The sequence below is a fragment of the Tenrec ecaudatus genome, chromosome 15 (genome assembly GCF_050624435.1).
Source record: "Tenrec ecaudatus isolate mTenEca1 chromosome 15, mTenEca1.hap1, whole genome shotgun sequence".
NCBI classification, from domain to species: Eukaryota; Metazoa; Chordata; class Mammalia; order Afrosoricida; family Tenrecidae; genus Tenrec; species Tenrec ecaudatus.
Window position 1 is genome coordinate 51676708 of NC_134544.1, and position 23293 is coordinate 51700000.

A 23293-nucleotide genomic window follows, 5' to 3' on the forward strand; every position below is an offset into this window, starting at 1 on the left:
GATGCAACATTGGACATGCACATTGGGAAGTTAGCTACCAGACAGCTGACTGGAAGAAATCCATAGTTGGGTCCCTGCTAAAGAAAGATAGTGTAACAACATGCAGAAATCAATGAAGAATCTCATGAATATTGCACACAAGGAAATTAAATAGAGGAAGACTCTTAATGAAGTTGACTGACACACTGCCTGCAACAATGGGCTCCGACACAGCCATGATTTTGAGGTTGGCGCAGGGACTGCAGTGTTTCATTCTGTTGTACACAGTGTTGCTTTGAGCAGGGGCCTACTGGTTGGTACGTAGCAACAAGTATAAACCTCAACCTTGGCCACATTTGCTGTATGTGCACAGGACTACAAGGATCCCTGTGTGTACCATGCTTACCCTCTTGGCTACAACGGTTCTCTACCTGAGGGTCCTGACCCTTTAGGGGGTTGAATAGCCCTTTCACAGGGGTCGCCCGATCCATAACAGTAGCAAAATTACAGTTATGAAGTAGCAACTAAAATAATTTTATGGGTGGGGGGGGTCCCCACAACATGTTAAAGGGTCGCAGCATTAGGAAGGTTGAGAACCACTGTGCTAACTGAAAGGAGAAACCTCAGCTGTAGCAGTTCGATTCCCAACAATTCTGTAGGACACAGTCCGATCCCCGCCATCACTCTATTACCCGCTGATACTCAGAATTCCTTCTGTCTCAAAAGCCTGTTTATAAATACCTCCCACCCCAAATCAGAATCCATACCTGACATTTAGTACGTAAATTTAACTAATCTCTTTCATCTGAGAGTACTCTTTCTATTCTCTTTCCCCATTCCCATGACTCTGACTTTTGATGGTAACAGACCAATTGTGTTGGAAAATATTCCAATGTGTGTGATTCCCCCCACCGCACCCACAGTCATACTTACTCCTCTGTCTCTACATTTTTGGAACCTGGGCTGTGAAAGCTCCAGGCATGGCTAGATTCAGGCGCTTGTTGTGGCTAAGACTCCTTCCTTGGTGATGCCAATTGCTTTGTATTACAGCTCATCAGGGCACATGATGCCAAGGTGTTCCATTGTTAGTGAGGACCACTAGATAAACCTGTTGTTACAAAGCTACATGTTTTCTCTTGTGGTTAGCAAATGATGAAAGCAGGCACTCTAGAAAGAATGCCTTAGTGCTCAATAGTATTAAACCTAAAAAGCCAACAGCTGATGGTCATTGAGTCATTAGTGTCCCAATACAGGGCTTTTGAGATTGTGCATCTTTAATGTGCAGATTGCCTCATCTTCCTCCCACAGAACAGCAGATGGATATGAACTGCCAACTTTGTGGTTAGCAGTTCAACACTTAACTGACAGGGCCACCAGGGTTCATCTGAAGCTTAATTCATCACTATTTTGGCCAAAAAATAGTGACTTTCGAGTTCTATTGTTTCTTCTGCTGTCACCCTAATTACTTAGAAGGGTGTTCCTTCATCATCTTTAATAGAGCAGGATGCTCCTTAATTACTGGCGTCCAGAAGAGCTCCATCACTTCATAGTCACCATCAATGTTGGCAATTGGACTGACTGCTCTTCTGCTTTTCAGGATTGCTGTAGATTTCATTGGCTGTGGGTGTGGATGTGTGCTTTCTTTTCTACAAAAGGAAGGAAGCAGTTTACACTTCAAAGTACGGTTTTGTTTTTAATTTGTTGAGACCAAATGTGAATTATGAATGCTAACATGGTATAGATTGAATCGAAGGCATGGGGTCAATCAGAATAGCTACCCCCCTCCCAAGTTATACATTATGAAACTACTTTAACATTTTTCTTTTATTTATGAGATGCTCTTTTCTGAAAGTCTCTGAGTACCTTAACCAGAGTATAACTGAAAACAAGAATGTCAAAAAGGCACATTTAAATTGTTCTCAAAATCAATCAAAAATAATGAGGTACTGGGAAAAAGTTGTATCCCTGATAAATACATCTATCAGTATCAGAAAACAAAAGAGAACAATCAGGAAATGACAATCCCACTCCCAAGTAGCACATTAAAAAAGGCTAATGAAAAAAAAAGTCTCTTTTAAAAATTGTGCTAAATTAGCATTTCAAGTAAATTGACAACTTACACGTTGAAAAAAGGCCAATTCGGGGCCAAACAATGGAAGTTCTGTTTCTCCTTTCATCTGCTATTAAAATAAATGATCCCCCTTGACTTTGTCTGAGTCGACATCATTGTCCTCAGAAAGGTGCCTGTCATGCTGTCCATGGCAAGGGTCAGGGTCACACCTGGACTATTGTGCTTCATTCGGGGTTCTGCTGTGAAAATGCTGATCCTGGATCAAGGGAGCCAGAATGGTGCACGTTTTTCAAAGCATTCTTTTACTGTTCCAGTTGGAAAAGAGGTTGGCATTCTGTCACAAAGGGTTCTAGATGTTCTTTATAAAGCCAGAGCCGAAAGGTAGGACCATGGTAGCAGAATAGCCACTGGACCTGAAATGACACAGAATCCCTTCATAATCACAGCCTTACAGAACTGAAATGGGGTGGCCTCTAAGGAATAAGTTTTGTGAATCAGATACTTAAATTTAGTCTAAAGAGCCCCAGTGGTGGAAGCTACTAACCAGTGGTGTTGAGCTACTAACCTCAAGGATGCCACAGCCACTTAGGGGGGAAATATAAGGCTGTCTGCTTGTGTAAAGATTTAAAGCTTCAGAACCATGAGGTTCTATTCCATCCTATACAGTCACTTAGAGTCAGAATCCACCCAATGGTAGTGTGTTGGCCGTGGGTTAAAGATGGTCTAAAGATGGGCTGGGGTCTTTCAAAGTCCTTGCCAAGAGCCTATAATTATAATGACTGATGCTTTTTAAGGGCCATTGAAAAAAGTGCTGTTTTATAATTAAGGGTAAAAAATGGACCTCTTATCACGACTTTAAACAGCAAAACCTTAACGCATTCCAATTTGCATTTCAGTGTTCTGCATTTGGGAAACAGAAAGATAGAGCTGTGATCTTATAAAACCATGGTGCATTTTTTTAGATCACATTATGTTCTTATCTCATCTAGCTATAAATTTAGGAGCTTTTAGATAACATGGCTCTGATAATCGAAACAGACACAGTTTAGATACTGTCTTCAGAGGAGAAAGGATGTGTACTTGAATTATCAATAGTGACAAAAGCACTTCCTTCCATGGTAAGACAAACAAACAAAAAACCTTAAATACATAGATTTTCGAATGCATCCGTTTATTTTGAAGGCAGCAGTAAATGCTGGTTTTCGTTTTGTTTTCATTTCTTTTGGAGCTTGCCAAGTGATTTTATTCTTTACTCTTATAGGGAGGGTGTGGGGGGGGGCGTCCTCGTGTATTCTGTCAACATATTCATCAGTCATCATTTTTGGAGACAGTTCCGACACACTGTCTGTTTTACTGTGCTAACAAGAGAAAAGACGAGCCGTTACGTTTATGCTTCTTTGTTTGTCAGCATGGTCACATATCAGGAAGAATGCTAGAAGTATGCTAATAAACAATATATAATGTAGGTCGTCTGGGAGTAAGAAATATTTTCTAACTAGTTCTAAAGGGAAATATTGTTTAAAAAAAGGGGGGGATAGATGTTATTTACACAACACATGTTGCTCTCTGTCACCATCAAAAGCATCTTGTAAACAGCGCAGGGTAGTAAATCTTCCGTGGTGATTGTCAGGGTTGTTCCAGTCTGTGTTAGATTTAGATTCAGCACACTCAGTGCACAATATGCCTAATGTACAAAGCCTGCCAGATTGTTTAGGCAGCAGCTTCTGTCGGAAATACTCCTGTGCTTCTGTGGGTGACGGGGATACGGCTGCAGCAAAGAAAGAACACCGAGTTAAATTTCAATCACTAGAAACATTTTCTATTAAGGGCACTTGTCATTTCAATCTCCGATGAAATAAATCCAAATGTTTGTGTCTTGAACCCTGATTTTCTTAAGTTCCACAAGAACTTGAGCCTCTCCTCAGGCATCGTAATTTATAGACTGGTACTTCCTACCATCTTCTTGCAAGGCTATCAACAAGAAGACAATTAATTCTACAAGAACGCATTCATCGAAATGTCACGTATGGGATTCTACAAATGTCATTTTTCTCACATTGGGGAAGTTTTCCAAATGGATCACTTCATAACAGCTTATTGTGTTTTCTAAGAAGAAGGTGGTGTCTAATGCTATATTACAAGTTTCACCGTAGAGGAGTTTGTCTGTCTTGTGTGTTGGTGGGGGCTGGGGAGAGGCTTAATAGGAGGTTATGTACTGAGCCATATGGGGGACACAATAAAGAGCTGGAGAAATAAGGAAGCCTTTTTTATTATGTGAGCCTGGCGTTTAGAATGAAGTAAGATCTTCTATCTTCACAGCTGTTGGCCACGTATACATCAGACCGATCTTTCCAGTTCCTTGGGTCTCAGTTGTTGTTTCTTAATTTGGGATATAATAATTATAAGTCCTGTCCAATCCACTTCACAGAACTGTTGAGTGAACTGATTAAGAGACTCTACAAATGTTCCTTATGATATTATTTTCATGGGAAATATGCATGTTTAAATACGATCAACAGCTTTAGAAACATCCCCTAAATTTTAGAATTCAGCCCCAAATGATTACCTGTGCATCTCTCAGCTCACTCTCCCTAAAACCTTCACTTCCTAGTCACTTCACTTATGGCTGTCCAAAAACATCACCACAGTTGTTTGGTAGAAGGCAGGCACAGGCCGATGCCTTGTTAGGAATGAGACCCCTACCTAGATGTGCAGTTCAGTCATACTTGCAGGTACATTGGAACAGGTGCATCCAGTGCTCATTTTCCTGCAAGAAAGGGCTTTTGAAGTCTTCCTTGTGATTTAAAAGCTGCATGTACCACAAGTGAAGCTGGCTATGATGAATTAAGAATAAGGGTTCGTTCGGCCCTTTCAAAGTAAAGACAAATTCATGTCACATTAAAGGGTAAGCACCAATTGCCACTACATTGGATCTTATCATTTACTGGGCGACTGATTCAAAGGGATCCTGTTTCGAAACTTAGCCATGTGTTAATGGATTTTTTTTATAATGCTCATTTCTCTTTTTGAGGTTAGGAATCTTTAAAACGGTCTCAGGGGGCCTCAATTATGTGTCTTGGTTTCTTCTAAATGTTTTGTAATTAAAATGGTGGTGTTAGGATCAAGCAGCAGCAGCTTTAATAGGAAGGAGCTCACGGACCGGTGCCCCAGGACCCCACAGTAGCTTAGTTGGATAGTAGCCTAAGACAAGCCAACTCTCAGAAACATGGTAAAAGGAGGGTTTGCGGGTTCACAAAACAGCAGTCAAATGTGCTGTGTCTAAGTAACTCTGTCTGTACTTATTTTCTCAGAAGAAGACCTACCAGTGTATCAAGTGTCAGATGGTTTTCTACAATGAATGGGATATTCAGGTGCACGTTGCAAACCACATGATTGGTGAGTGACACTCGGCCTTATTAAAGATAGATTTTTCTCCTACTTGTGTTCATCTATGACTATATAATTAAACAGAATTAAAGAGGAATTAATTGTTCAGCCATCCATGGTTTACCTAGGCATGATTGATTTTTTTTAATTCCTATTATTAGGCCTAATAAGGCATTAGCACATTTTATTTTCTGCAAGGGCTAGTTTAGACTTCTGCAGAGAATTATATATCTACTGCCAGTCAAAACACAGGTGATTAACAAATTAAACTTCTAATCATTTTTGCATTATTGAAAACTAACAGGAATGGTTAATGAACTGGATGTTAGCTTTCCATAGAGTTTTAGACAGGTTTTAATTTCAGAAGTTATTATGGTAATGGCACTGCTGTGTGTTGCTTAAGCATCTTTGTTTCCAAATCTAAAGTGGTTGAATCTTTTTGTGTGTGTGATGGGGAAGCATAAATAATTTAAATTGCCAGAAAAATAGTTTCAGATGTATGGTTTCAACCACCTAGAAAAAAGTCATGATCATAAAGATCATGTACAGAATTAAGTAATTTTTGTTGTTATTACCCACCAAGTTTTACCGGCATCCTATTAAAAAGACGACTTGGTTGGAGATCTCTGAATCCACACTAGGCGAGTGGGGTTTTTTTTTGGGGGGTGGGGGATGGGGTGAAATTTTTCAGTTACCATATTGACTAGAACCCAGAGATAAAAATTTCACTTATTTATATGGTCTTATTATCCCTGAAACTCCTCCGGGGTTACCGCCTTTGTTTTTAATTTGATAAGCGCTTTAGTAATAACACTACGAATTTTACCAGCCAATTAAACTTTATCAAGCAGATCTTTTATCTACTAGTCAAATGACAATTGCTATTGCATTGTACTGTTTTTGTTGCTCATTTGTGTTTTTATACTGTGAAAGCCTTTTATTCTCCTCCCATAGTATTCTGTCGTTCTATAAATAATTGTGATATATGAAACAAGGTCCCGTTCGCCTCATGGACTCCTATTACTCTGTAAGGCAGGAAGGAAAACCTGACTGACGTTTCAAACCATGAGCTGGTTTTCAAGAGGAAGCGGGGGGCGTTATTCACGGATAGGACCTGTTCCAAGAATGTCCAATAGAAGACCTGTGCTCAGTTCTCATGGCTGCGCCTGAAAATTCACAACCGCAGAACTCTGAATACTGTTGTATAAATGAGTGAAGATAAATCCAAAAGCATGTTGGGAAAAGGATTGTTTTTTTATGGATTTGCTTTAGTTTTTAAATGATGGATCTTTAGGAGGATTATTGCTCCTTAAAGACTGAATGCTTATTAGTGAAAAACAGACCCTGTGAATCACAGCCTAAATATCGATCACTTTATCGCTAGTACCCCTACCCCCCCGATTTCAGTAGTAATATGGTTGCATTGAACTGTATACACTTACACGCGACAGAATTACGCTGACAGTTTTTCTGAGTGTTTAGAAGAAAAGAACCACATGTAAGTTTTTCCAGTGATGTCCCCAGCTCTGACCCCCGCAATTTCTTTGGTTTGGTATCCCTTAGGAAAAATGCCCTCCAGAATCTTGTAAAACTTTTGTTTGGCCGGGGAGGGAGGGAGCTGGGAAAAATGAGTCACGCTAATATTTCCTATCTCTTGATTTCTTGAGTTCCGTGGTGGCAGTTATTCGTGATGCTGCTTCGTGCTGCACGTTAACGTGGGCTTGAAAGCAGGCATTTCCTGGAAAGCGGCAGCTTGTGGAAATTTTAATGAAGCATTCTGGGGTCATGCTTTTGATGAGTTCTATTCTAGGTAAAATGATCTTTGGCTCCTGATTGCTTATTTACCCCGACTAAATATGTACCCATGTATTCAGATGCACAAACGGGACGTATTTCTCCTTGCCATGTTCAGGCCATATAGTGGGATCGGAGTTGAAGATGGATCAGCAGAGGACCCTTTTGATTGTGCCCATGTTCATCTCAGTTTGTCCTTAACCACCCTTGGCTTTTCCTGGCCCCGCTTCATAACATGGTGTTCTCCCTATTTTCTTTGTATTTATTTTATATTCCTTACATCATTAGTGCTTTCCCAAGGCGTGTTACCCTCTACCTTACCGTGGATTAATACGACACTCACCTCCTCTTGGGAGCCAAGCATTTAACAATTCACCTTCCATCAGAGAAGCAAATTCTATATTCCTTTTCACTGAGGGCCTAGTTATTTAATATTCATGCTATTTTTAATAATAAAATATGTGATTCTCTTGCACTTGAGGCCTTACAAATGAATAGCATCCATTTAATTGTTCTATCTGTTGACCAGGCAGCCAAGTCCTTAAACTCTCTTCATGTTGTTAATATCCAGACAAATCCTCACAGGCCGGTGTCACAAGGGCTAAGGTATCCTTTTTGAAAACCCCAGTGTGGCGTTTCGTCTTTCAGATGAGGCAGGCAGCAGTATTCTGCAGACTGAGCTACCCCCAGTGAGGGGAGGTAGTTTTAGGTGGGTGTTTCTGTGTGTGTGCTTGGTCTAAAAAAAAATTAACAATAATCTCAAGTAGATATTTTGCAGAGTAGAAGGACTAGGGCCAATCTGCAAAGCCTCTTACTCTTCTTCATCAGAGGGAGAGAGTGTTTTTACAGATTTGGGATTATATTTCAATCAGTATAGAGGATGAATTATGATGTCATCCGATGGAAAACAAAATCTGCAGATGACCCCGTAGCTGTAACTCCAAATTCCTTCTCCAAGTAAGGCGTTTGAATTGGCTCCTATGACAGTCAGACACACACACACACACACACACACACACACACACACACTCACACACACACGTCTTAATGCAATTTCAATGTCAACCAACCTCCAGCTTCTTCCTGGATGTGCTGCTTGCGGGCCACTGGCCGAGGAGCTTGGGGAAAGGAAAAGCATGGCTGTGTCTACCAGGAACAGAGCCGAGACGCTCGGCTGGAGTGCTGGTTTGCAGCTAGGTGTGGCTGCATGCTCTGAGTGGCAGGGACAATGGCTGAGTAAAAACTGCACTGGCGGTCTGGCTTATATCTCTTAAGGAAGAAAAAGAACACCCCCCACTCTCCCAGCCTCTGACACCATTTCGGTCAGAAACCAAACCAGGAACTGTTGAGGGTTTCTTTGAGCACATGCAAAGACAGGAGCTCCAAAACATTTTAACAGCCTTCCTGGGGAAAAGATTTCCCCTCTTTTAAAACCTGTGCAGACGAGAAACCGTTTTGCGTCTCTTCCTTTGTCAAGTTCACATAGTTTATGTTGGCTTTTGACCTGAGACCACCGAAAGGAGTCATTGTCTACTACATCACCCCTAAATGACGATGAAACCTTCTCATCCTATCAGCAGCGTAAATGTTTATTGCAATTTTCCTCTTTGAGACTACTACGGCTTCGGCTGTTCTTACTATTATTTGGTGTGGATTAACACAAAAAGAAACGAAAGCAGAGGATGTGGTACCAGTGAAGGCATTGCCTCATATGAAATTACGAGGCTCAACAGCAGCAGACTACATTTGTGGGGGCTCAGGATACAGGGCTGTTAGGCATGAGAAAATATATAGAGATCACATTGCCAAGAACTATTTATGAGAAGCTTAATTTTTTCACTCTGATAATTCTTGACCAATAATTACCAGCCTCTAATTATCTATTTTAGTTAGAAAGGAATTTTGATCACTACAGAGGTTGGCATTGCAGCTAGCGCATAAATCCCCAAAGAGACAAATGTGTTCCAAACAGCCACAAACAACTGTCTCATGAAACATAGTGAGCAAATTGCGAGCGGCTGATGGTAGACAACCAGCAGTACATTTTCCGTCGAAGGCCAGTCAGCTTGACAAAGAAATGATCAAAGGGGAGAAATACCATTATCCTTGGAATTTGCTGCTGCATTCAGGGACTTTGGAGGACAAGTGGTCAGGGTATAGCCTTGGCCATTGCCAGCTACCCTTTCACAGTACTTGGATGGAGAATAAGGAGGGGAATGGAGACAAACAAGTTGCTTAAGAGTTATTTTTAAGATCTGTGTAGGATTGGTTATTTAATAAGTTTGAGTAAATAAGTTCATGTTTTCACCGGATCAGAATAATCCTTGCTATATGGATTTTATAACTGGATCTTAACTGGAAGGGATTCCCGCTTTATGGAAAAATAGGAAAATCCAGAAAAAAACACTAACAGCCCTGTTCTGGACCAATCTAGGGTGATACATACATACATACAGTATTTGGTGGGGGCTAGGGGCAGATAGTTCTCTCAGAGAACTGGAATTTGGCATTCTACATGTCAGCTAATAGGAAAGCACCAACGATCTTTGCTATTTTTCAAATCCATTTCAATTCTACAAAGACCTTTAAAAATGCCTAACTATCCTATAATCCATGTGGACATGTAAGTCCACTGCGTGTTATCCTAGACATGATATACAACCCTGATGTCATGACAGACAGCATAACTCAGCTGTGCACAGGATGGTGGGATTTGGGCCAGCTCTTGTGGCAAGTGGTATTCATACATTCTACCCTATGTTGGATGCTCAAGGTCACCAATGACACTCTTGTCCTTTGGTGTCTTTAGTGGATGGTGTGCGCTCAGATTGATCTTCATTAGAGCTGTGTGGCATTCAGAATCACCTCTGAAGCATTTTAGCCAGAGCGCCCTTACTTCAGAAAGGACTAAGAATGGCATTTTGAGGTTTATAGGTTTGAGGTTTTGAACTTTGTGTCTTAAGGGGGAATGTTCGAAGATCTAGATCTCTATATGTGAAGATGATGGACCATTCAGTGCTTTAAACTCTTTTTACCACTGGTCATTAGTTCACAGAAAGGAATGGAAATGAATATACAATAATCCGTGTATGTGTGATCCATCTATCTATCTCCATGCTACCCAAAGAAGCTCAAAACCATTAAGGTTCTGGAGCTTAGATTTACATTCATTCTAAATAAACCTATGGAATCTTTTTGATTTTATTTTTTGGTTGGGGAGTAGGGAATCTTCATTTGATTGCTTACAAAACCCAGAGATTTAAGAACTAAGCATTTGGTGTGAAATCTGATGCGATATCCTGGCTTATTTCAAGAGCTGGATTTAAAAAGATGAAATCTGGGCAGCTTAATGGTAACAGAAAGCGACCCTCATGTGGGCAATGCTGGCCTATTTGGAAAGCCCATAAAGGGTTTCTACATGGACCATACAAAAGGGATACTTTCTCTTTAATAGCCATCTGTACAGGAGAGAGGAGAAGTGGGCCAGGTCATCTCTCCTCAGCTGTCATGATATTACCGTAGGTAATGGAGCAAGCGCTGCGTTCTGCTGGGTGTTGTTTTTCATAGATGTTCATCGATTTACACAGATAATTCTATTTATTTCTTAGAGTTGGTCCAAGCGAACCAGGCAGAATAACAAACACCAAAGCATTTCAAATGACTTTTATCTTTGTGTGGAACCTAACTTTTGTCAAAAAAAAAAAATTGGTGCCACACCTACTGTGCAGATGGCGGCATGATTTGTAAACCAGCCAAAACATTTAAGCAAAATGTGCGGTCTGGGGATAGATTGAATAAAGGATAAAATGGAATGTGGGCCACAAATTCTAATAATCAGATGATTTTAAGTTGTGTGTGGTGTGGCGCGCTGCTCGCAGGCCTAGCAGGGAAAGCTTGCCAGAGACAGCAAGGTGCCTTCTCGATCTCCGGATGGGGCCCGTGGCCTGGTCGGCCTCGGTTTGAGAACGGCGCGTTTGCTAGGCAGCTGGAAGCTCTGTGTGGGGACATCAGATAAAACTTATGTAAAATGAAGTGTTATTGCTTCGCATGCAATGGTTCAGAGAGGGGATTTGCGGACAGTAACTGAAAACAGAATCCGCGGTGCCAATGAAGCCGACTGTAAATATGAAGAGGGCTTAATTATCTGCGCCATTTAACAGAAATTTAAGAAGTGTGCAGCAAGGGCAGGCTTCCAGGACCTTGCTCACCAAGCGCAGAGAGGGGGCCCTGGAATGTGTGACCCCAGCCTTCCGAAAACGCAGACGGCGAAAAGGAAAGTCAAAGAGAAGACCAGACTCGTGAGTTACAAGCTTTTGGAAAGAGGCGTAGTTCTCAAGTCGGCCCGCTTTCCAGCTCTCGTTTCTCACAGCACTTTCTGCAGGAAAACCGTGGGTCCTCTTCATTCCAGGGCCTGCTATTAAAAGGCAACGCAGGGTGTTTGCCCTTGTTTGGTGTTTTTGTCTAGGCCTAGCCGCTTCGAATGACTCGCTTCGAAAATACCAGCAGTTAATGTAGTCTGCCATTGACAAGCCCCAAGGAAAGTGCCTTTGCCGCTGCTGGTCCTGTGCCTTTTCTTTGAGGCTGAGGACTCTGGCTGAGTACAGACGGACTGAAGGTCCGTGTTGGTGACTCAGAAGGATGCTCTCCTCAAGCAGAAAGAGCGGGGAGGGCAGCCTTCTTCCCAGGCTCTGTACGCAGCCCTAAGATGACAGGCTGTGCAGATGGCCAGCTAGGGTCCTGTGACTGGCTGCTGTACAAGGCAGACCTTCTGGCTCATTCTGTCCTCACCTTTGGCTTGCCCTAGAAATTTCCCCAAGTCCTAGCTGTTTCCTCACTCACTGTCTGATGTGTTCATTATTAAAATGGGGATCTCTTTCTGGGTGGCGTGTGCAACAAAGCAATCAAAAAAACATTCTTGCACGAAGGACGCTGGAGGGAAAGTGCGTGCGGGCGGGCGGGCAAACCCAGAGGCACACACGGGCGCGCACGCGCACCCCCACACACTCACACCTCCCCGAGCCGTGACCTGTTTCCCAGGACCAGCTCGTGCGCGTCCACAGGCTAGGTCTCTTCGCGTGACCCATTGCCACGGGTTAGTTGGCTCCTAATTTCGGGATCCGGCACAGCAGTAAACAAAGGGGAAGCAGCCCGTCTGGAGGGTGGGTGTCCAACTTCAGCTGCTCAGATGGTTGCATCCGGCGAGCTGCTGGGGTTTCGTAGGTCACCTTTAGAATTATGCCTATGACAGCAGTAGCTACCTGCCAAGACGGCAAGGTATCTCACAGCTCTCGGGATGGCGCCCGTGGCCCGGTAGGCCTCAGTTGGAGGGGTACACATTTGCTGGGCAGCTGGCAGCTCTGTATGGGGCAGCCATGTGGGCTGTTAGGGAGCTGGAAAGGAGACAAGCATGAAATTTCTTCTAACCCCAACTCTGTTTTTCTGTACTGTTGGCTGCTTCTCAGTTCCTTGACAAAAAAACCAATCAGGCCCCCTTTAATCCGCCTGTGATTACCAGTGGTATAAAAAGAGAAGCATAATGAGGAAAAATGCCTCGTTTTGTTGCCTTCAAAAGCCAACAAATTGGAGTTAACTTGACAGGAAGTGGCTTAATAATTAGATTATTTATTTATTCCTGACACATATCCCCCTGTTACTAGTCTCGGGAGACCCTGTAGATGGTGCGATTTTCAAGCTGCCATTACTTCGCTGTCTTCTGCGAACAAAGAAGCTACTGTCTATCAGTCAATTAAATGCACTCTTTAAGCAGAGGCTGCGAAGTCCTCCGTGGAGAGAGCCCGGGGACGTTGTGGCTGATGATTCTTCCCTCTGTACTGTACATCACACTCTCAACTACAGTCCCCACAGAGACGGAATAAAGTCATGCATTAAAATATCACTTGTTGATTTGTTTGCTAATGAAGAGCCATTGAAATGTTTGTGTATTTCTATGGCAAAATTGTTGATAAAAGGGACTACTTGCCCGCGTATCCTAGTTCAGCCGCCATGGCGCTGAGTTAAGAGCGATGAAAATGAAAGCCACCAAACGATGGAGCGAAGAATGCAGTTCTCAGATCATGGGAGTTTTCTGACTATTTTAATCCAGGTAAATGAGTCATGGCAGGAGAAGTCGAGAGAGGGGTGTCATTTCACCCCCTGGCTTTCATTGCATCAATCCAAACACCTTGTTTTCTCTGGCATAAGAACGTTAAGTCTTTATCAGTACATCTGAGAGCAAGACCGATTCTGGGTAGAAATGTAATTGAATCCCTTTGTGAAAATAACGGTTTTCACGTCCTTATTGATTGATTGATTTTCTTGGGACGTGAATGGCACTTTTGGACCTGTTTTCTCTAATGCGGTGAAGTTTTTCTAGGGAACTTAGCGAGGCTTTTGAAGCCAACTTGACGAAAGAAAACCACGCTGAAACATGTCCGTCGGAATCTCACCGCCATGTGTTTGGTACAGAATGATGCCCTTCCTTCTCTATTGGTTCCTCTTCCTGGTTTCCTGTAACAGTGTTTCCATGTAAGTAGGGGGTGCCTTCGCTAGCAGTCCAGTGTTTTTTGTTTTTTTCTCTCCCCTTAGTGTGTCCACCAACTTTTTCTGGTCCAGCGTTTACTGTGTACAAAGAGTGACTTTGCAGGGCTTCAGTTGGCTTTCTATTGGAAGAGTACATCCAGGGGCTAGGTGGGTGGCCTGGGGGCGGGGGTCCGTGTGGGCCCAGAAGGCTCTTGTAGAATCGGGACAGCCCTCTGGTGCAGTATGGGGCTATGGCGCTGCCCTGGACAGCGAGCATGGGGATTCAGGAGAGAATGGGGATTTCAGTGAGCGAGGAGATTTCAGCCATGGAACTCTAAAATAGCATCCCTTCCCTTCCCCTTCTCCTCTTCTCTTTGCTCTTTGTAAAGAGCATTCAAGGCTCCAAGGACAGAATCGTTTTCATGACCACCTGACAAGAGGCTGTAAGGAATTAAGTCAAGCCACCATCAAATGATCCTATTTCTTTTCTTTTCTCTTTCCCCCCACCTTGTTATTCCAAGTCATTTTGTTAAAAAAAGCTACTTGGAGGTGTTCTATAATAGAAAATGAATTTGAAGCCCTTTCATTAATTGGTGATTAATATATTTCAGGATTAGTTTAAGCAGGGCCCTACCTCCTGCCCAGTCAAGTATGTTCTGGTTAATATCCAATTATCTGTACCTTCCTAGTTATTATGTCTTAATATTTCGGATATGATCACCAGAAACTTGAGAGTCATGCTAATGAGGAGCGGAGAGCGAAAGTGAACCAATGACGTACCCAGTGATCCTTGGCTCTCTTCCCCCTTACCGTGTCCCTTCAGCAGAAACGGATTCCTGCCTGAGAAGTAACTCTCAGCAGCAGAGGCAAGCGTGAGAAGACTGATCATTTTCTCTCTTAAATAATAGTAAGATGCGCTCCCCGTATGAAACTTCAGGCAGACCCGCTGTGGAATGCCATTCGGGGAGAGTGAGAACGGGCAGCTATGCGATGGTTTCCACCCAGTCAGCTTGGTGTTCTTTCGCTTTTTCCCTTTGAAAGCAGCCACACGACTCTGCCTCTCTGACAAGCACGCTTTAATTCAGATTAATTTGGAGATCTCTTTTATATTTCACCAAGGACAAGCTTTCCTCCACTCCCTTCTTCACACAGGGTACCACGTTAATTTTTATCACACGTTAATTTTTTTTTTAAGCAGGCTCCGACTTTACTTTTGAAGAGCCTGCCTTAGCTCCTGTAACAGTGCCAGCTCTAGGGGGTGTGCGTGCTCTAAGCCCCGTAGCTTTAAATAGTGTGCTTTGTGCATTGCCCCCTTTATATGCTCTATTGTAATGAAGCAACGTCAGTAAATTGCAGTGAAGGGCGATAGTTGCGTGGGGAGGACTACTACGCCTTGGGGTCCATTTGCACCAGATTATTCTTTTTATTGTTATTATTACTTCCCATCGTCTTTACTCTCTTGCTGCCGAACTTGCTGTTGGCCACCGGTGCAACCCAGAGGGCACTGGAGATACGTCGCAGACGTCGCCCACACCAGTCACTGTTCAGTTCCAAACCCAGATGCCCTGAGTGGCTTTGTGGTTCTCTGAGGATGCTGTTTTACTCGGTTGGCTTGGCTTGTAATGTTCCTCCTCGTCATCTCCTTAAAAGAATAAAAGTAGCTGAGATTCATAGTCAGGCCTTTCTTTTCTTTTTAACCTCACATGTCGTGGAGATGGTATAGATCTGTGGGCAAGGTGATCAACTCTTGTTTCCACCCATCCTCCTTGAGCCCTTCCCCCAGAGAGGTTGGGTCATTTACAGAATGGATCTGGGCGAGATTCCTGCTCCCAGACAAGATGGGTGTTTTCCATATGTGCTTAGGTGGTCCTCAGACTGCATATTCTGTATATGCATGTCCCCCACTTATTTACAAATGGCCGATTTTCTGCGCCAGCCAACTGCTTTCACTCAACAACCAATAACAGAATGATGTGGACATAAGCCAGAGACGCTCTGCTCATATTGAGAAGAATTAGAAGGCAGGCTTTAGTGGGGATGCTTTGAGGTGAGGGTTGGCTGACTGCGCATCCCTTTGTGGTGGTGGTTTGTGCACCTGTGGGCATTTGTTTTCTCCAGTTGTTAGTGCAGCTGTTGTTCTCCTGCTTTTTGTCTGAGACCGGCTCCTGGGCAGCATTGAAACCCACGTCTAGAAGTAGAGCCGACGCACCTGCGGTTGAACTGTCAAGTCTCTGAAAACGGCTTGGCCAGTGACGCCAGTCCCACACTGCTCACTGTACACGCTTCCGATGGTGGGCCAAAGTGCATTGATTTTTAGCTGTCATTTCTAGAGCACATACTGTAGAATTGAAATTTAAACCTTAATCCACTCAGTAATGCAATTAATTTTTAATGTGCAGTAATACTAATTGAAATAGCCTGAATTTAGTAAGTCACCACAAGACATTTTCCAAAGCAAGAGTCTCCACCGAGGACTTGGAGGACAGATAATCATTGTTACAGTGTTTACAGAATAAATGCCCACTCGGCGGGCCTCCTGTGCTCTTTAAATTAGGCTGTAGTATATATGTCTTTGTGAAGAGGAAGCTCTTTTCAGAGACAATGCGACTTTCTACACAACTGCGGTTCACGGTTTCCGTTGATTTTTAAGACCAAGGTGGGGTTTTAATTCATAATATCGTAATACAGTGCATGCAAAACTATCACCCATGTTGTAAAAGCGGTTGCTAAATGGTACCACCTGCCATCAATGCCATGGACAAAAGCAGCGGTCTCAGCGGGTACTCTTGGTATCTCTGACAACGCACTGCTACTGAGTAGATGCCGACTCATAGTGACCTTTAGATCAGGGTCAGAATTGCCCCCTGTGAATTTCTGAGACTGTAACTGTTTACGGGAGTAGACAGCCCTGTCTTTCTATGGAGGAGCTGGCAGGTGGTTTCGAACTGCTGACCTTGTGGATTGAAGCCCAAAGTGAAACTAACTACCATGCCGCCACGGCTCCCTAATTTTATTGTAGGCTGCGTGTTTGAGAGACTATACCCAGATTTGGAAAGCACCTGGGCGTTTGTAGTCCTGCTGCTGTGGAGCCCCATTTGTTCTGACTCAAAGAAACCTTATAGGACATGGTCGGACTGCCCCCCCCCCCCAGGTTTTCCTTATGGAAGCAGACGGCCACCCCTGTCTGCCCTGGAGCAGCTGGTGTGTTTGCACCACCGACCTTTCGGTTAGCAACTGAGCGCTTTAACCACTGCCCACTTTTTTGTGCTTTCTTGACTGTCAATCAATCTAGAACCCGGTTTTAGAACCAAGTTTTAGAACCAGGTTGAGAGCCATGAGTCTGACTTTCTTTTTAAGCGGCCATTCTTTAATGTTTGCAAATTTTCCCAACATGGCCTTCTCAATGTTTTGTGAGGTGAACACCCCCACCCACCCCCAACCCCAGCCACGGTAAAGCAAAAATTTGTACTGTAAATCCAGCCATTTCTAGATGTAAAGGGCTCTCTAACATGTCTATCTGCTAGTAAAAGAGCACTCTTTAAAATGCATCAGTTGCACCGATGACTGGGTTTGTGGAGGATTCTAAACGAGCGCCAGCATTTGGTTAAAACAAGGCGAGCTCTGTACATCACCCTTGCATGGCTTTCACACGATAGCATTTAATAAGCCAGTCGTGCTGTTAAATATTGAATAAAGGTTTCCTTGCAGCCCTGCCATCCATTCAAATGGGGTTTTAAGACGATTTTGCAGCCTCTGAGTGAAAATGATGTTAGAGGACTTGGAGCAGCGTGTAGCGTGGCGCGTTTTCACAATGCAGCGTGGTCAGGTGACATGGCCCCCGTGCGTTCAGCACACTCGCCCCTACAGAAGACCCCAGCCAGCTCCCATTCTGCGGATCAAGGGTTCAAACGGACTTTTCATTTTGTTTCTGCCGAGCCAAAGTGCTGTTAGGATGGTGTGCACAGGGTACTCAAGTGACACGATAGCCCTTGTAGACAAAGAAAGAGAGACCTTATACTGTGATGACTTTAAGCTGTCTGAACATCGGTTGAGCTTGATAACTGACATTTTCTCTTTTTCATGGAACAGGGGGAGGGGAAGAAAGAGAGAGGAAGGGAAATCAGTTTATACCACGGTCAGAGCATATTATGAAGTCAAGCTGGGGTCTGAGAAGTTGCATCTTTTCAGCACCCATGTTCAGTGTGCTGTACCGCACTCTGGAGGCGTCTGGTGGGGCGGGGGCTAAGCGCTTCACTGTCAGCCCAAAGGCCCAGGGTTTGACCTCACCAGCCGCTGCCCCCCCCAAGTACACACACACACAGGAGAGGACCTGGCGGTCTGCTTTTGTCATGCTCACAACCATGGAGTTCCTGTAAGTGAGGCCGTTCTACTCGGTCCTGCAGGGTCGCTGTGAGTGCGCCTGGAGTCAGGGACCAAGGTGTGGGTTGGCTTTTGATGGAAAAGCCTGACAGTTCTCCAGGTCTCCTTGTCCACACAGGTAGAATGCACAATGGATCATCACCATCAGATTGTTGGGGGTTTTTTTTCCTCTCTCTTTTTCTTCTCCTTATCATACTTGAGAGTTATTATCAAAATAACAATAATTGTCCTTTGAATCTGGAGTGGAAATTGGCTTCTGGGTGCCTTATGTGAACGTATTGCCAATAAACACGATGTTGACATCAATTCTGCCTCTGCGTTGGTGGGTTACAATTCACATTTAGACCTCTCAGTGCTTAGACTGTTATTAGTTTTGAAGTTATAAAGATAAAGGCTGGTAGTTTGTTCAGATTTAGATGTAATGTGGTCGGTTCTTCCAGGAGCCTATTTGCTAGATTCTAATTTCTCCCTGTTTTGTATGCAGCCAGTGGCCACGCTGTTCACTCCTACTGCAGAGACCCATCTCATCTGTAAAACATGGCTTACTGATCGCAGTCGCTGTGTGTATTCTCATAAGAAGAAACCTAGGATTTATTATGATGGGGGGAGGAGGGCCCCCTTTACGTTTTGAGAGTGTTTGTGTATGTCGCCTATATGTTCGTTGCTAAGGTATCGCAGCAAAGAAGGGATGGAGGAGATGTGTAGCTCTGGGTGTGCGTGTAGCGGGAGGGAGGGAAAGCGAGGCCGGGATGGGGTTCCTCTCTAGGTGTGCTTAATATGCGATGGATGCTCGGTGCGTTTGGACCCCGGGTCACGAGAGGAGAAGATCCCATTTTCCAGCTTGTTTCAACTGTGGTAAAAATGCTGCTGCAGTTGCTTTCTGCTACTCACATTGGGAAAGGTGCTTATATTGTGATAATTATCATCAAGGAATATTAATGCGTTCAGCATTTGTAACCCAAAAACTCATTATAGCTTAAGCTGTGCATCATCTGTGAAGAGAGAACTTTGCCAGAATCCGCTCTTCATAGGGGTTGCCTCCTGCTTGCGGCGGAGTGGCCAGGGCACTGCAAGAGGTCACTTAGGCTATTTTTGAAAGCTGAAGTTTTGCAGTTTTTTGAATCCTCCACCTTCTGTCTTTAAGAGCCGATCATTCTTGCCTCAAAATGCCCTCCTAATTGAATGCGGAGTGCAGTGCAAAATAAATAACTAAGTCATAAGAGGTACCCGTGCCTCATTATTCGAACTCTAGGCGGGCCGGCACGTATATTCCATACCAGGGTAATTGAAGTGTTTGTGCCTTCTCTCCTGTCACTGAGCAAAGGGATCCCCTTACACCACTTTCCCCAATGCAGGTGTCCTTGGGTTTCCCGACGAGATGCCCCCGCCGGGGCTCCACTTCACATCCCTCCGGCTGCCAATCGTGTAAATAAGACTGCAGGGTCAGCTTCCCTTTTTCTGCAGCAGGGTCCTTAATTAGTCTGTGACAGTCTTTCATATGAGGCCGGACCGTTCCCGGGCTCATTCCCCATCCGTCTAAGACGTCTACCTGCAACTTAGATAGAGACTTTTGGAAGCTTGTTTCAAATCGTTCTCTCGGGGTATAATCGCATGGTGGGCACTAACATCTCTGGGCATGTCGGGAGCCCTATAACCGAACCGGATCAAGAGACCCGCTTAGGCAGCTCCATCGTAAATCACCCGGGGTTGGCTTCATGAGGACATGGGGCCTTCGCCTGTGGTGGGCAGCTTGTTGGAAGGGAACGCGGGTGTGCCTGCAATCCATTTCCATGATTAAATCCCATTATTTCCCTCTCAAGGATCCAGTGCTTGTCATTTCCCATAAGTAACGTTGCTCCGTGCTGTATGTGGCGGTCGGTGTTAGGCAGGCTGGGAGTGCGAAGGCTCAGTTCTATCAGGCTGTCTGGCTTTGCAGGAGGGCCGCGCTTCTAAGGTCAAATTGTGACCCTCACCCTGCTCCTGGGAGGACGAGAAAAATGCATCTCATAACTTCCCATGGACCGGGGCAAAGGATAAGGAGGGGAACTCTGAAGCCCATAGGCTCCTTTTTGATGAGCTGCAAGACCGGGATTCATCAAGCCGGAAGCTCAGCATTGTTCAGGAGCCATCCTTCCCAGGAAGGGTCACTGCGGGGTGGGCCCCATCAGTCCAAGCGGAGGACTTTGGGGGATAGTGTAATCATTCCCCTAGCCCAACAGGCACAAACACACATTTTGATCATCTGGAGCCAACTTGCCGCAGTCGGAACTCGCCTGCCTGTTAAAATCACGTCCATGAAGGACTATTGATAGGAAGACCCTGGATTCAGCATGGCAATGGCCAGCCTGGTCCACCGCAAACAGTTTACTTCGCTGTGTTTTATTGGGGGTTCTGAATGGGACAGTTGAATGTCCTGAACCCAGAAATGTAGATACGTTCTCGGTAGCTTTGGACGGGAAGACTGGTATATTCTAGTTGAGCGTGGGTACCAGGGTGGCGGGTCTTCGGCAAAGGATGTAAACGTAATCATCTTGATGAATTTGGAGTACCTCATAACTCCACTTCCTCCCCCCAAGAAACATGATGAAAAGGTTGCTTCCACATCCTGTAGACGTTCTGTGCCCCTGTGATAGATGCCAATCCCCTTTACCTGCAGGCTCTAGAAATGAACGTGGTTTTTGCAAGAGATAAAAATGTATACCTTAGGAGGAGCAAATTGCATTTCCATGTTCAAGTTCACTATTTGCGCGGAGGGGGTGAAACCCAAAGATGAAGAATTGCTTTTGACATGATTTCTGTGTTTCCCAGGGCCCCAGCATCAGCATGCTGGAGTGCACCATCACAGGTGACAGAGGTAATGCGGAAAACCCGGAGAGAGACGGGGCCTGCTGTCCACCCTGGGCCCTTTGGGATTTCGTAGTAATTTCTTTAATCAGTGAAAACAGTTTAATTGATTCTAGTAATGATTCGTTGAATAAAAGTGTGTGTCTCTTCAGAAGGAAAATATTGTCTTCCAAGTATTAGGGGTTGATTTTAGAGGACACCCACTCTGTCCCCAAAAGCTTTTATTTGTAAATTTTAAAAAATCAACTTAACTTGCTTTAAAAGTAATTTTTTCCCAGAATCTGTATCTTGAATTTTTTCATTCTAAGTGGAAATTTAAAGGACATTTATTATCAAGGCTTTAATGATTGATTCACAATTCAGTCTTCTTTTTTTAATGGCCTTCCTTTAAAAGAGAACTTTGTCGTCCTCTTGCATCTGTGTGTGTGCGTGTGCACGCACGGGCGCATGTCGCAGTACATAGGTTCTGCGTATTGACATGCATTTGCTGCCAACCTTTCCCACTCAAGACTAACTGGTGCACCACTCCCTGTCTTGTGTTTAACATGTTTCCAGCCGCTCAGAGAGATGGTAAAAAAGCGAGATGAAAGCCATGGTACTTATATTGGAGTCTGATGTTTGAAAGAGAGAGATTGGAAAAGAATGATTGTTGGCCGGGCTCCCTTTTTAGATGTAATTGCTGCTTCATTAAGACTTGGAAGAGTTTCCTGTGGTTAAATTTAATCAAATGGCTCAGAATAACCAAACTTGTACACAGACTTCCAGTACAGTTCTGTGTCTGAAACGTGGTTTTCTGACATTGTAAACACACACACACACACACACACAGCCTTCACTATACAACTCCTGTCACCCCAGTTGACGACACCACGGACAACTGCTGTTAAAATGCTGTGTGGGACTATCTCCAGCCTAACTCCTATTCCCCATTGGCACAGGATGGGTAACGGATTGGCCATGGAAGTCCAGATCCTGAGCTCACAGTTTAAAGGCTTTAGAGTTCATTTGTGTTTGGTAATGACCAGAACTTGACCGGGCCTGGCTGGAGTGTGTTGTCGAGGGTGAACAGGAGCAGATGTCGATGAGGGAGTCTTCCGGACCATGCTCTGAGGTGGTTACTGTTACGTTCATGAATGAGGAAGCCTAGGCCCGAGTAACCAACCCCAGGTGACAAGGCTAGTGAGAATCCGTTCACGAGGCAAACACATGCTTTCTCGAATCCCTGGGCCTGCCTCTCAGCTGGTACCATTCGAATCTCATCAGACCACGCCCCGGTTGCTCAATTTTAGAGTCTCTGTTTGGTCTCGGTATCATTGCGTGTAAACACGATACCATTTTCTAGGCCACAAAATGCACCCCTGGTTTCGATCAATGTGATCTTTCCAGTAAAACAGTAAGTAAGCATTCAGCCCAGTTATTTCATTTTTTCCTTTCTTGAATCCCACGATGTTGAAGGAACTAGGTCTGTTTCTGCTTCAGAATACTTTGGAGATTGTGAGCAATTAAGCCGTTGAGGTGCCCAAGGTTGCTAAGTGTGGTGGGAAAAAAAAGGGTACGACATGGTTTTACCTAAACGCTGCCTCTGAAGGTGCAGCATAGGGATGCCCACGGGTCTGGACACTGGCAAGTGGTTCTGCTCATGGCTCCTTGAAAGACGGGCTCTAGATTTCAGCAACAATGGTTCTGCTGATTCCAGCATCATACGCCCTTTTAGTGTATGGGAGACAACTCCTCCTGGGCCGTAGACATGCGGTGGTGGCACACACATGGTCTAATTCTTATCTGAAATAGGAAGTGCCTTGGGAGACCTCAACATTTCTAGAATTCCCTTTCCGTGGGTACCTATCCAGGAACCCGCGTTAAGATGGCAACACGACCGAGGGGGTCATTACACATTCATTTCAACATGCAAAAGGCATGGAGACCAACATCAGTTTGACAGTATAATTTATGATGCTTATCACCCTCAGATTCTGGTGCGGCGCCCGTTTTGAACCAACAATATAATTTATTAGATGACAGAATGTGTTATTAGGTAGAGAAGGGATGATGGAGACAGACATTCTTTAGCTTAATGCTCTTGGTACATTTGCGATGCATTCGCTGCTGTGTCAACAAAGGGAATTGAAACAGGCGGTAAATTTCCAGGACAAAATGAGGGGAATTGGGCAGGTTTTCTCCCCAAACCCGTGAGGAACAATGGCCAGTACCATGAAAGTGCCATCTGGGTCTAAATGGGAGGTCACTGCCAAGTCTTCATCGATGCTGCTAGAAAGCTGGACATGATGATGATGTATCCTTGTTTCATAAGTGTTCTTG

General features: G+C 44.3%; 1 protein-coding gene across 5 annotated transcripts in view; it reads left to right on the forward strand.

The window, feature by feature from the left end:
• The window catches only part of ZNF521 (zinc finger protein 521), a 312892-nt gene that overhangs the window by 170913 nt on the left and 118686 nt on the right, over positions 1-23293 (forward strand). For 3 of the 5 annotated variants that reach the window (XM_075532588.1, XM_075532584.1, XM_075532586.1), the window contains one exon: positions 5362-5446. In XM_075532588.1, coding sequence (XP_075388703.1) covers positions 5362-5446 — 85 coding nt within the window. The remainder of the gene's footprint in view (positions 1-5361; positions 5447-23293) is intronic. The other 2 variants (XM_075532585.1, XM_075532587.1) reach the window with 1 other exon arrangement.